This window comes from Babylonia areolata, chromosome 7 (assembly GCF_041734735.1).
Source record: "Babylonia areolata isolate BAREFJ2019XMU chromosome 7, ASM4173473v1, whole genome shotgun sequence".
Classification (NCBI taxonomy): Eukaryota; Metazoa; Mollusca; class Gastropoda; order Neogastropoda; family Buccinidae; genus Babylonia; species Babylonia areolata.
The window spans coordinates 52730145-52744216 of NC_134882.1; the positions used below are offsets into that span (position 1 = coordinate 52730145).

At 40.9% G+C, this 14072-nt stretch overlaps 1 protein-coding gene across 2 annotated transcripts in view; it reads right to left on the bottom strand.

Annotated features, from left to right (window-relative positions):
- Positions 1 to 14072, bottom strand: part of LOC143284307 (acyltransferase PGAP2-like) — a 28830-nt gene that overhangs the window by 1805 nt on the left and 12953 nt on the right. The window contains exons 5-6 of one of the 2 annotated variants that reach the window (XR_013055513.1): positions 13254 to 13401; positions 1309 to 1496 (exon numbers count right to left, since the gene is read on the bottom strand). Coding sequence is in view for 1 of the 2 variants with exons in the window: in XM_076591009.1 (XP_076447124.1) it covers positions 13259 to 13401 (143 nt within the window). In the remaining variant the exon portion in view is untranslated. Of the gene's footprint in view, positions 1 to 589; positions 1497 to 13253; positions 13402 to 14072 lie in introns of those variants that run through there. The other variant, XM_076591009.1, reaches the window with a different exon arrangement.

Here is a 14072-nt window from a genome sequence, read left to right on the forward strand (position 1 = left end):
AACGCGCACACACATGGCAAGATCCTGCTGATTCAGGGTTGAAGTTAACATCAAATCATTGTACAGAACAACCTGAAATCCTAAATTCCATACACTGATTCACAACATAAACCAACATCTGAAAGATATTTATATTTCTGTTGCCATTTGGTACTTTGCCATTTCATCACAGCTTTAATTGCACTTATTTTATCGTGACTCAGTGATGGGCAACTAACAATGCATTTGTGCATGTTCGAGAGAGTGAGCGAGCGAGAGAGACAGAGAGTATGAGAGAAAGAGAGAGAGGGAGCGAGAACAAGAACAAGAACAAAATTTTATTCCATAGGCCTCCGGCCCCTAGAAACAAAAAGAACAATGTAGAATGCCTATTAAGGAAAAACGAAAACATGAAACAAGCCATGCATGCAAGAAAGTGGAATTTCCTAAACCTACAGATTTTCATTCAGTTATTTTCACAACTGACAGCCAGTACAGAGGGCATTACTCATCTATATTACCTACAAAATTGTTTCAAATTTTCAATATATAAAAGATATAAATTCCTGTTCCTAGTTTTAAGCATGCTGTCACATTTTAGCAAGAGGGAGAGAGAGAGAGAGAGAGAGAGAGAGAGAGAGAGAGAGAGAGAGAGAGAGCGTGCATGCGTGTGTGTGTGTGTGTGTGTGTGTGTGTGTGTGTGTGGTTGCTACTGGCGAAAAATTAAACTAAAACTCACCTTGGTCACTCTACTAACGTATACATTATGAACTGTTTTGTGCATGCATGCATGTGTACGCAAGCATGTGCAACTATTTATATGTTGAACATAGTAATGATTTCATCTGCAGCTGAACAGTTTTGAGGGAAAAGGCACGATCAGTGCATGTGCAGGTGTGCGGTAGATAATATGTTCTAGTCAAAAAGCAGCTTAATAGAAAATATCACAACTGTCCAATTCTTTTTCTTTTTCTGAAGAGAATGATACATTCATCTATACTGGAATAACAAATATCTGAGCAATACATTGTAGAATGAAGCAAATGAACAAATACACTGAAATCATTACCACGCACAAAAAAAAAAAAAAATTATAACACAAACAAATGAATACAGTTATATCATAATTATGTCAAACCTGAGAATAAAGCTTTGCCTCTTGTGCAAAATATGACATACAGAGAGATCATCAACCACACACACACACACACACACACACACACACACACACACAGATCATAAACCTGTACACTACCTAACAACCCCACAACACCCCAAACACTTCCAACGTCTACAAAACATCCCCACAAAGCTGAATACACGTCTCACATTGTAGCTGGCTCCGTGTGAAGACCAGCAGGCGCCTGACTTGGGTCCAGTCTGCAAGGACTGGGCCTTCCCGCCCCCACAGTCCATCATGAGGGTGTGGGTGCGGTGGAAGTCCACAATGATCAGGCTGTGGAACCCTATGTTGGCCAACACCGTCAGGTATTCAAACAGCGCAAAGGCTGTGTACACTGCAACAAGACGCAGGGTGAAGTCAGTTAAGCACCATTTTTGAGGTATTTAAACAGCTCTAGTTCAGTAAAACAGCACTAACTGAACGCTTCCTGGTGTTCTGAGAACTTCCTGGCGTACAGAGATTCATTTGGATCTTAATGTTTTCAAAACGAAAGAAATATTAATAGATGTTCAAAAATACCCACTTATTGTACCAAACCTTGTGACTGATGGTGAAACTGTTGAAAGAGTCAGTGATTACGAATACTTGAGAACTATTTAACAATTTTTAGACAATAACCATGTTTTTCATGAATGCTGACAATTGCACAAGAAATTCCAATCCAGAATTTTTGGTTTACAGAAATTAAGAAATACTGGTGTTATCGCTGTCAAACTGAGTCTGTGCTCATGTCATTCATGTGCTGGTATGGAAGTTTAGGTGTTGAATCAAGTTGTGGAACTAAGGCAAGTCAGTTAGCAAAAGTTGTATGAGATACAAAAGATACTAAAGGCCAGGCAAATAGTAAATGATGAAAGCCATGTTTTAGCAAAGTATTATTACTTATGTCATCTGGTCGACATTACTGGACTGCAAAACTCAAATCGAGAGCCCAGAAGACTTTTATACTTTTATCCATTCATCACCTAAAATCTTAATAGTGTGTGTATGTGAGTCTGAGTGTGCGTATGCTTTCGTTCGAGTGTGTGTATGTATGTCCAAGTGTGTGTGTGTGTAATACCGAGTGCGTGCGTGTGAGAGCTGTGAGAATGGGTGTGCAAAAATGCTTACAGCAATCATTGATTTGCTTTTAAAAAGTATATAAATAGATATACATAGATACAGACATATATATATATATATATATATATATATGTGTGTGTGTGTGTGTGTGTGTGTGAGTGTGTGTGTGTGAGTGTGTGTGTGTGTGATTACTTGGCCTTTAATGAATGTGTAATATATAGTATATTCATATACCTAAAATACGTTTGTTGATTTTTTTTTTCTTTCTTTCTCAACCTCTTCAGTGCACCAGAACATATATATACGGCTGCAAAAATAAAGGGCTATTTGCCCTGGGACGTTCATATGCATCCACATCTCTTCAGTATTTATCCTGTTCTATTCTAAAATAGATGTGTCCCAACAGTCAGGAAGCTTGAACTGTCTACGTTCATTATCCATAAGAAGCAACAGCAGTCATGCTCTGTATGGTAATTACTGGAGGTTTTTGTCAGTGCCCTCTCAATTTGTTTTGAAAATGCTGGATGACAAAGCAAAACCTTGCCCAGTGGCTTGAAACAGCAGAATGATGGTGTGACGTTGAGACGGGCGCAATAGCCGAGTGGTTAAAGCGTTGGACTGTCAATCTGAGGGTCCTGGGTTCGAATCACGGTGACGGCGCCTGGTGGGTAAAGGGTGGAGATTTTTACGAACTCCCAGGTCAACATATGTGCAGACCTGCTAGTGCCTGAACCCCCTTCGTGTGTATATGCAAGCAGAAGATCAAATACGCACGTTAAAGATCCTGTAATCCATGTCAGCGTTCGGTGGGTTATGGAAACAAGAACATACCCAGCATGCACACCCCCGAAAACAGAGTATGGTTGCCTATATGGCGGGGTAAAAATGGTCATACACGTAAAAGCCCACTCGTGTGCATACGAGTGAACACAGAAGAAGAAGAAGAAGGTCTGACGTTGTGGAGGAGTTCAGAACGTTGGGCTGATATTGTGCAGAACTCCAGAACTTTTGGATTGTATAATTCAAGATTGTGTACAGTGACACATTTAGTTTTTAGTTGCCATGCACTGTTTTCTGGATTCATTTCAGCTGCCTTTAACAATCTATAACATAGACTTAGAAAGTATATCAAATGTGTTTATCTCACTTTTGTAGTTAACTAGTTGCTAACCAGTGTGTTAAAGAAGCTTTAAACTGTCAGTATTGGTTATACATACTTTGTTCATTTTCCTCTCAGAAAAGTATGGGTTGTGTATACTTTTTTGCACTAGTCTGAGCGCAAGAATTTTTTTTTGTAAATCATTACCCTCCACAAGCAAAAACTACCAGGCAAACAGGCAGCACAAACCAAATTAATGCCTGGCACAAAAGAGGTTAAGCTATATCATTTGCAATGTGTGGAGTGAATGTGCGAAATGAAGTATGCAATGCTTTTATATTTGTGTCTTCATCATATATGTAAGTTTTTACAATTACTTGCTTATGTTGCGATAAAGCACCTGACCAAATCTATCTAACCCGAGATTATAAAGTTATTCTTATCTTAACAGCACTTACCAAGTAAGCAGAAGTATAAAAGTACTTCAGTTAAACAACACTTACTCAGTAAAACAGCAATAAGTCAGTGAATCACCATGAATGAAGTAAAACAGCAATAAGTCAGTGAATCACCATGAATGAAGTAAAACAGCAATAAGTCAGTGAACCACCATGAATGAAGTAAAACAGCAATAAGTCAGTGAATCACCATGAATGAAGTAAAACAGCAGTAAGTCAGTGAATCACCATGAATGAAGTAAAACAGCAGTAAGTCAGTGAATCACCATGAATGAAGTAAAACAGCAGTAAGTCAGTGAATCACCATGAATGAAGTAAAACAGCAATAAGTCAGTGAATCACCATGAATGAAGTAAAACAGCAATAAGTCAGTGAATCACCATGAATGAAGTAAAACAGCAGTGATCAAGCAAATCACCATAAATGAAAAAAGACAACAGTAATTCAGTGAAGCACCATAAATGAAGTAAAAACACAAATTAAGTAAAACAGCACTCATCAAGTAAACCAGCACCAAACATGCAAAACAGCATTAATCCAGTATCTGGCATCAATAGTTTGATGAAACTGTTTGTTGAAAGATTTGTCATGTTAAAAAAAAAAAAAAAAAAAGTCACGATGATCTTTATTGAGAGTAAAAAATAATTTAAAAAATTTAAAAGCTTGGTATGCTTGCTTGCATGTGAATGTGTGAGTGCATGCATGTGTGTTTACACTGTTCATACTGACATGAATACATCCAGCCTCCTGCTCATATACCTTACTAGTGGAGTGATGGCCTAGAGGTAACGCGTCCGCCTAGGAAGCGAGAGAATCTGAGGGCGCTGGTTCAAATCATGGCTCAGCCGCCGATATTTTCTCCCCCTCCATTAGACCTTGAGTGGTGGTCTGGACGCTAGTCATTCGGATGAAACGATAAACTGAGATCCCGTGTGCAGCATGCACTTAGTGCACGTAAAAGAACCCACAACAACAAAAGGGTTGTTCCTGGCAAAATTCTGTAGAAAAATCCACTTCGACAGGAAAAACAAATAAAACTGCACGCAGGAAAAAATACCAAAAAAATGGGTGGCGCTGTAGTGTAGCGACGCGCTCTCCCTGGGGAGAGCAGCCTGAATTTCACACAGAGAAATCTGTTGTGATAAAAAGGAATACAAATACAAATAGCTTAACAATGACAATATAAATGCCTACTCCTGTGACTGAAGTGTGTCTGACTGTTCCTATGGCCGTTTGTTTCTTTGCATTGCTCCTGTTCTTTTCTATCTAACAATGCAAATAAAAGCAGGCAGGATCAAAAGGCCCTCACTAAAATCATCTCCCTTGTGTAAGCCATTGGCTGATCAAATCTTAACTCTCTTCATACGAACGGCGAAAGGGACAACGTTAACAGCGTTTCACCCCAATTGCCATCATCAAAATATTGCAAGCGGAAGGCTCTTATACTGAAGAGGTGAATGTTGACAAAGAATACCACAATTCTGACGACGGAAGCTAAAGGCTGGGTCATTCAGACACCCACTGGACATCCGAGGGGTCTGTGTATATGAGAAGAGAGGACTGGCCGTACTGAGTGAGGCACTGAGCCTGTTAGTGAAACATGCATCCATGCATCAAAACATGCCTTTATCTGAGAGGCTCACATGCACATACACACACATTCATACAATATGAGACATTTTTTAAATCAATGACCACAGACACAACCATAATGTAATACATACCTAGAGCAAAAATAACTTTATAAATCCAGTTTCCTGTGTTTTCGCAGAAATTTAAGGACTAATCTTCCACTAACTTCAAAAAGTATCACGGAAAAAAAGAAAGAAAGAAAAAAACCAAAAAAAACCCCAACATTTTAAGAAAATTCTTAACAATCTTCTCATAATCTTCTAAATGAACAGTGATGCTACCAAATAACAAGTGTATTTGTCTTCTGCTTCATTTAATATCCATGAAATGGTTTGTATATGCAAGCACTGGCATTGTACTTACATGACGGAATATGTGTGTGTGTGTGTGTGTGTGTGTGTGTGTGTGATGTATGTGTATGGAAGCATGTGTGTTTGATAGATATGTGCACAGTGTATTTCATTGTCAAACTATTTTTTTGTGTGTTTTTGATTTTTGTTTGTTTTGTTGCTGTTGTTTTTTTCCGATCTCTTTTTGCCTTTCTTTAAAGATCTCTTGGTCTGATAAAACAACAGCAGTTGCTGCACCATAAAATGTTTACTTTGAATTTAACTTTAAATTTAACACACACACACACACACACACACACACTTACAGGCACATACACACACACACACACACACATGTACGCACACACACACACACACACACACACACACACACATGTACGCACACACACACACACACACACACACACACACACTTAAAAAGTCCCAAAATACTTTTAGAGAAGGTCACAGTCAAATCTTGACAGCGCTGGTGTAACCTGTATACGTGTATGTTGATGCACACAATACATTCAAATACCTCGCTCTTTTTGTTTCGACCAACACTGCAGAAAAGAGGATTCACTCCCTTGATCTCAGTGGATGGGGGTGGTGTGCATGGGGGTGTGACCGTGTGACGTGTGACCGTGTGTGAAAGAGGGAGGTGTGCTGTGACCTCTCCTCTCCCTCCTCTCTCTCACTCTGTCTCTCCTCTCGCTCTTCTCTCTCTTGCTACCTCTCTGTCTCAGTCCCTCTCTTATCTCTCAATCTCTCTGCCTCTCCCTCTGTGTCTGTCTGTCTCCCTCTGTCTACACCCCTTCTCCCTGTCCCCCTGTCTGTCTCAGGGCAGGGACTGGATGAAAAAAAGCACACCAGTGCTTATCTGTTATCCTTGGAATAATCTTGCCTTGCCTTGCCTTGCCTTGCCTTGCCTTGCCTTCTCTCTCTCTCTCTCTCTCTCTCTCTCATCCCTCCCAGTCTCTCTCTCTGTGTTGGTTCTATCCCCCTCTCTCTGTCTGTCTCTGTTGTGAACAGATCGGTGGAAGCATTTTAAGATTAATTGTGTGTGTGTGTGTGTGTGTGTGTGTGTGTGTGTGTGTGTGTCTGTCTGTCTGTCTCTTGTGGGTAAGATGCATTGCATAAGGATTATTTTTTTAGATAACTGACAGCAGGAATACAGCATGTTGATATAAATATAGATCTACGTTTATATAAAATAAAAAAAAAATAAATTCTGGAAAAAATATCAGCATACAGCATAGCAAAATGTGTCAGCAGTGGAAGGGTTAAATCTAAATATGATTAACAAAAATAAATAATAATTCTTTTCACACGATGTTCTAACATTCATTCAGATACACAGACAAGCAAAGCATCTAATCACTGACTATGAGACACAAAGCGCATCCTATAAAATGAATTATAAAATAAATACTCCATGAATTCATGCTGAATCATAGCATGCTATAATGTCCATACAGAAACACATATATAAATGACAACTGAAAAAAAAAAAGAAAAAAAATATAGAAAGAAACACCAACTACAAACCAAAAAAGTAAAATGCAGCCATTTGTTTGGATACAAGTTACTTCCTTTCCAACCATTTCACTCCCTTTCAACCACACTGACTGACTGAAACCATTTATTGTCAGATTAACGGTTTGTTGTACTGACATTTTCGCAACCATTTGAATAAAATATTAACTGAGCAACACAAGGAAATTCTGATTTGAGGAAGGCATGATTTAAAAACAAAAAAAAAAAAAAACCCACAAACAAACATATTTAACAAATCAAGGTACCAAATTTCATTAATATCATTATCTCCAAAAATTATTCTAACGTACCCACATACTCACATACGTTTCTCCCCCACCCTCTCTCTACATACATCCATGCATGCACACAAATGCCAATTATAATTCCCCTACCTCATTCCCCTGCCCACTCACTCACACACACACACACACACACATACACACACACACACTCACACTGTCTCTCACTCTTTCTCATCAAATTAAGGTTTCGTAATGTAATCAAGACGACATATTACATGTTAGGGTCGAACAGTTCCACTAATTAGAATAATGGGAACTTTGCTCTACAAGTAAATCTGACGCTATCACCCAAAACGAAACACTACTTTGGATTAAATAAAACAGAGGGGAACCTCTGCAACAGAAAGGGGATGAAACAAATTAGAAAAACCGACCAATTGGATGGCTTTTAATTAGGTCAACTGCGGTTTTTGTCAGAGACCAACCATTTTCTTTGCTAGGGTGAAAAACGCTGGACATGACTAATGGAAGATTAAAGGATGTAACCACACAGACACTGACACACAGACACTGACACACACACATTCCAAAGCAAAAGTACATAAAATTGTTCATACTAATTCACTGACATCAACAATACATTCACTGGGAGGTTGAAAACATTAGCTGCTGTCCAGTATTCTAACAGTAAACCAAACATCTTTAGGACTACTGTAATACCATGAACAATCAACAAACCATCTTTAGGACTACTGTAATACCATGAACAATCAACAAACCATCTTTAGGAGGACTACTGTAATACCATGAACAATCAACAAAGGAAATTTTATTTCTAAAATTACGTTTAAATAACATACTTACCGTGACCCAACTAGTGCAGACTCCGGCAGGGGTCTGACATTCCTGTCGTGTGCAAACTACTATCCGCCTATGCGGAGAAAACGAAACTACGGCCGATAACTTCCCGGAAGTAGGTAACCTCCCCTTTGTCCCGCTGGCTAGCGCCCTCTTCTGATGGCAATATGCCATCACCAGCGCAGCGAGCAGGGAGAACAGGAAGCGGGGAGGACGGGAGGGTCTTAAATTTGGGTCACGGTAAGTATGTTATTTAAACATAATTTTAGATAGAAAATTTCCTTTTAATTACACATACTTAACCGTGACCCAACTAGTGCAGAACAGCGCGACAAGGTGGAGGGCTCGCCTGCTCTACTGTCTGTGTGCTGTGATGGCCTGTTGTGCAACTACCACAGAAGCGATGCCTCTTGAGCCATTATCCCGCAGGCGTGCGACGTCTCTCAGGTAGAAGTCGATGAAGGTGGCAGGGTTTTTCCAGTAGGCAGCATCCATGATGTCTTGACACAGCAGAGGCAATGCCTCTTGAGCCATCATCCCTAAAGCGATAGACGTCCCTCAAGTAGAATTCGACGAAGTTGAGTGTACTGTGTCACCTAAGGATATTGGTGCGGGCAAAGAAGACAGAGGTCCTCAGCTGTATTGTGGGAGAGGTCTGTGGACCACAGCTGTGCTGATAAATGTAGCGCAAAGAAAATCGGGTCGGTGTATTGAATCCACACTTTACTGAGAGCCCTTCGAATCAAAGGAAGGGAAGGAAACACATACCCTATAGGGTTGTCTCACTTGAGCGCGGTTGAGCGTCAATGCAAGGAGGTGCACATGTGGTTTGATCTGATGATTCCACATCGGTTGTAGGCCGATAGTGGAAGTGATATATGTGTTTGAAGGAAACTGTGGCACAAGACAGAGGTAGGCCACCATGTTGAGCTTGCCTAAGGCGTGACAGCCAGATCTGTAGAGCTCCTCCATGCAAGCGATGGGCGCTCCCCCCACCACTTTTTTGTCATTGCCAAAAAAATGACAGTACTGGTATGTTGCCTATGCATAGAATGGCAGACATTTGCCAACAAAAGACTTGATGTCCCTGGTGTCTCTGGGACAGGGCTGTGTAATTGCCCAGGTGGGTACCATCACGAAGGGGCATACGGAAGGCTTGGTGGCTTCTCTACCTGAGTGTGGCATGTTGGAGCAACCTGCAGAAAGTTGTTGGCAGTCAATGGCTAGGTTGGATCATGCTGTGGAAGTGCACTTCATGTGCCCGCAGGTCACTGAGTCTCATTCTGTGGTGGAATTCCTAACAGAAGATGGTTTCCATGGGGAAAATTTTTGCTGAAGTTTCCGTAGTGAGAAAGGGGACTGGATCCATGACAGGCTTCTGGCTGTGTGTGGTGTGCACTGAGTCTGGGATGGAGCTGGGCGGGGGCAGGGAGGTAAGTGACTCATGTGTTGTACTGGTCATTTACATCAAAGCACTGATCTGACATACGTTTTCAGTATGGCCAACAGCAAAGTGAGAGCTGTATTATCAGTGGTTTCTTAATTGCAAAAGGAAATCATTTGCAGCTTAGTCTTTCATGAATGACTATGTGTCTCAGACTAGAAGTCAAATTGCACTGGGACTTAGTGCTGTAGCCTTGGGCCTAACTAGTCTTTGGGATCCGTCCCAATGATGAGTCCTAAGGCCCTCTTGATCGCGGGACTGGGGATGCAACTTGGGCAAAACACTCTCTACTATAAATTGTATAATCGAATTCCAGCCCGAATAGTCGGGACAGCAGTTGCCTCCTCTGGTGTTCTGATGGTGACTGTCATACATGACTGATTATCGTATATTGTTCCTAGGAGGACACCAATCAGCATGAGTAAATCAGGAAACAGCTGCTGTGTGCTTGAGGGATGAAGGTGTCCACCACGCAGGTTATGTTGAAATGTAAGGAAGGCGGAAGGAGTTGACGGGGTCTTGTGGTGCAACCGTGTGTCTGAAAGACATGGTGCTTGCTTCCAAAGTGACAACAAAGTCATCCTCTGACAGGCCCTAGACTGAAGGCTGGGGCTCCATGATGGGATAGCCTGCCTAAGTGTCTCATTGGAAAGACAGTGCTTGAGAAGGAATGCCCATCTGTAACCACAGCAGTGGTTGTGTGTTGAGGCTGAAAGGATAGGGCAGGGAAGACCAAGTGCAGAAAGTGCCTTCAAATGCCAATTGTTTGAGACGTCGATGCTGGATCTCTCTTCAAGCAAGGTGATGGGGCGAACTGATGTGCTTGAATGCGGCATCTGCCATGCTGGTATGAGTGGGCAGAAAGGTACGCCCCTGTGGCTAATGGACGGTTCGTCGTGCTTTGTGAGACGCATCCGTCCTCGTCAATATGCCTTTCTCCCAAGTGTAGAGGAAAACAATTATGACCCAGGCCTTCTGCTACTAGAGAGGAGTGGAAGAGATGGGCTTAGGGTGATTGTCTCCTGCCCAGTGGGCAGTTTTTGGGTCCGCTAAAACAATCGAACCATATAATTATGTGACCTGGCTGAAGACAAAATTTGACAAAAAACAAGAACACCAGAGAATCGACAGACAGAAAATACGAAAAAAAACTTAGCCGTATGAAGAGCACAGGAACAGAAGTCATAATGGCTGCCGGAAAAAGAGGGCACTAGCCAGCAGGACAAAGGGGAGGTTACCTACTTCCGGGAAGTTATCGGCCGTAGTTTCGTTTTCTCCGCATAGGCGATAGTAGTTTGCACAGGACAGGAATGTCAGACCCCTGCCGGAGTCTGCACTAGTTGGGTCACGGTTAAGTATGTGTAATTAAAACAATCTTTAGGAGGACTACTGTAATACCATGGACAATCAACTAACCATCTTTACGAGGACAACTTGTCTTCTGTACAATGTAACGATGTCTTCTGTACAATGTAATGATGTCTCATTCTGTACAATGCAATGATGTCTCATTCTGTACAATGCAATGATGTCTTCTGTACAATGTAATGATGTCTCATTCTGTACAATGTAATGATGTCTCCTTCTGTACAATGTAACGATGTCTTCTGTACAATGTAATGATGTCTCATTCTGTACAATGTAATGATGTCTCCTTCTGTACAATGTAACGATGTCTTCTGTACAATGTAATGATGTCTCCTTCTGTACAATGTAACGATGTCTCATTCTGTACAATGTAATGATGTCTCCTTCTGTACAATGTAACGATGTCTTCTGTACAATGTAATGATGTCTCCTTCTGTACAATGTAATGATGTCTCATTCTGTACAATGCAATGATGTCTTCTGTACAATGTAATGATGTCTCCTTCTGTACAATGTAATGATGTCTCCTTCTGTACAATGTAATGATGTCTCCTTCTGTCCAATGTAATGTCTTCTGTACAATGTAATGATGTCTCTTTCTGCACAATGTAATGTCTTCTGTACAACGTAATGATGTCTCCTGTACACTGTAATGTCTCCTTCTGTACAATGTAATCATGCCTCCTTCTGTACAATGTAATGATGTCTCCTCTACAATGTAATGATGTCTTCTGTACAATGTAATGATGTCTTATGAACAATACAATGTCTCCTCCTGTATAATGTAATGATGTCTCCTTCTTTACAATGTAAGGTTTCCTTCTGTACACTGTAATAATATATCCCCAGTGTCACCCGAGATGTGTGTCAACAGGGTCACTGACAACTTTTCACACCAATCCTGTACACAACAGTATATGGCAGTCTTAATGTACCGTAATAAGCCGTGCTGCTGGAAGTCTCTGAAATAAGTACCCTGCTTCATACTTACTTTCTCTTCTCTAAATCCAACAACAACAACAACAACAACAACAACAAAAAACAACCAAAGAGAAGAGGAAGAAAGATCAGTCAAGTAGCGGTGATGAGGTAGCTTTTCACTGCAAACAAAAAGAACACAGACAATTCACACACACCCCATCCATCCCTCAGTCATGCCATTATCACTGCAGCAAAACAAGCATGCTTCTGCCAAGCAACACGCAACCACATGTTAACTAAATAACGTCTTTCTGAAAAAAATCTTTTTTTTCAAAGCAAGCAGATTATGATGGCACATGCCCTCCGTCGCAAACACACAGCAGTCAGGGGACGGTTCAAACAAAAATGACTTCTTCCACATTCACTAGTGCAATACTATGCGTGCAATTTCTCCTGGCAAAAAAAACAACTAAAAACAAAAACAAAAATACACACACAACACAGCAGGGTGGAATCGTGAAAAGCGTGCCAGAGCCTGCACTAAACTTCTTTGCGTCCCAGCACACACTCAAACCACAACTGGTCATCAACAGTGGGTTCTCTCTCTCTCTCTCTCTCTGTCTCCAACACACATGCTCTCTTTCACTCTCTCTCTCTCTCTCTCTCTCTGTAACATACATGCTCTCTCTTACACACACAGACACACTGACTCTCTCTCTCTCTCTCTCTCTTCCTCTTTCCTCCCCCTCTTCCTCCTCCCTCTTTCTCTCTCCCTCTCTCTAACATACATGCTCTCTCGTACACACACACACTCACTCTCTCTCCCCTTTGCACCTTCCCAAACAGTAAGGCAGGAAACAGGCCAGGAACATACCAGAGGGATAAATCAAACATACGTAATACACACAGCAAACTCTTTCAGCCCATGGGGGGTTGGGGGGGTGCAGAAATGTCTGGAAAAATCAAGCACTAAGAAACAAGGATAAAAATAAAGATTATTATAAAAAAAAAATTAAAAAAAAGTTTAAAGAAAAAAAAAGACTGAACTCAATCAAACCTTTAGTGTAGTGAATGTTACATTTGACAGGTTTTAGAAGCACACATGCACAACACAGGTGGAGTCAAGAATGGGATGATACCTAGATCACTGAGTGGCCTGTTTAGAAAACTGGCGTTGGTGTGCCAGGCCTAGAACAAAGCTCTGGCCAAAATCCCAGTGGAGGGTGCCGTGGAAGGCTATATTCGATACGCACACCACATACTCAAGTGCAGCAAACAACGAGTACACTGAAAAAGAAGAACACACAATCTCTATCTATGCCATTCTAGTCGACTAAAAATCTAAAACCTATCATTGGCGCTGCCTTTGTACAACAGCAAGTGAAAATGTACACACGCACACAAACGAAAACCAACTCACAAACCAAAAAACCATCCAACACATCTTTTCAGACTGCATTTTCCAAAAATAACAATACATGTCTACCTGAGTTACAATCTAAAACCTATCATTGGCACTGCCTTTGTACAACAGCAAGTGAAAGCAAGAACAAGAAAGAGAAAAGGAAAAACAGCTACAACTGCACAAGTGATTACAAGTGAAAATGTACACACACACACACAAAACACAAGAGAGGCAAGGCCTTCAAGACTCACTTGTGGCAAATTAAGTCCCCTAGCATTAATTACAGAGTAATTTCCCTTTTTTACTATCTGCACCAAAACGTTGGCAAAATTTAAAAAAACTTCCACACTTAGCAAAAGGAGTTCCTGTTTGAACAAAAAATGATAATAATGACTGCTCTTGTTGTTGTGTCAGAGTATCAGATCAAAGTGCCAAGTTTAGAGAATACAAAAAATATAAATATAACAGTAAATGCAGTTTGCATATAATTAGGCTTCATTTTTCTTTCTTTTTTTGTGCCCATCCCAGAGGTGCAATATTGTTTTAAACAAGA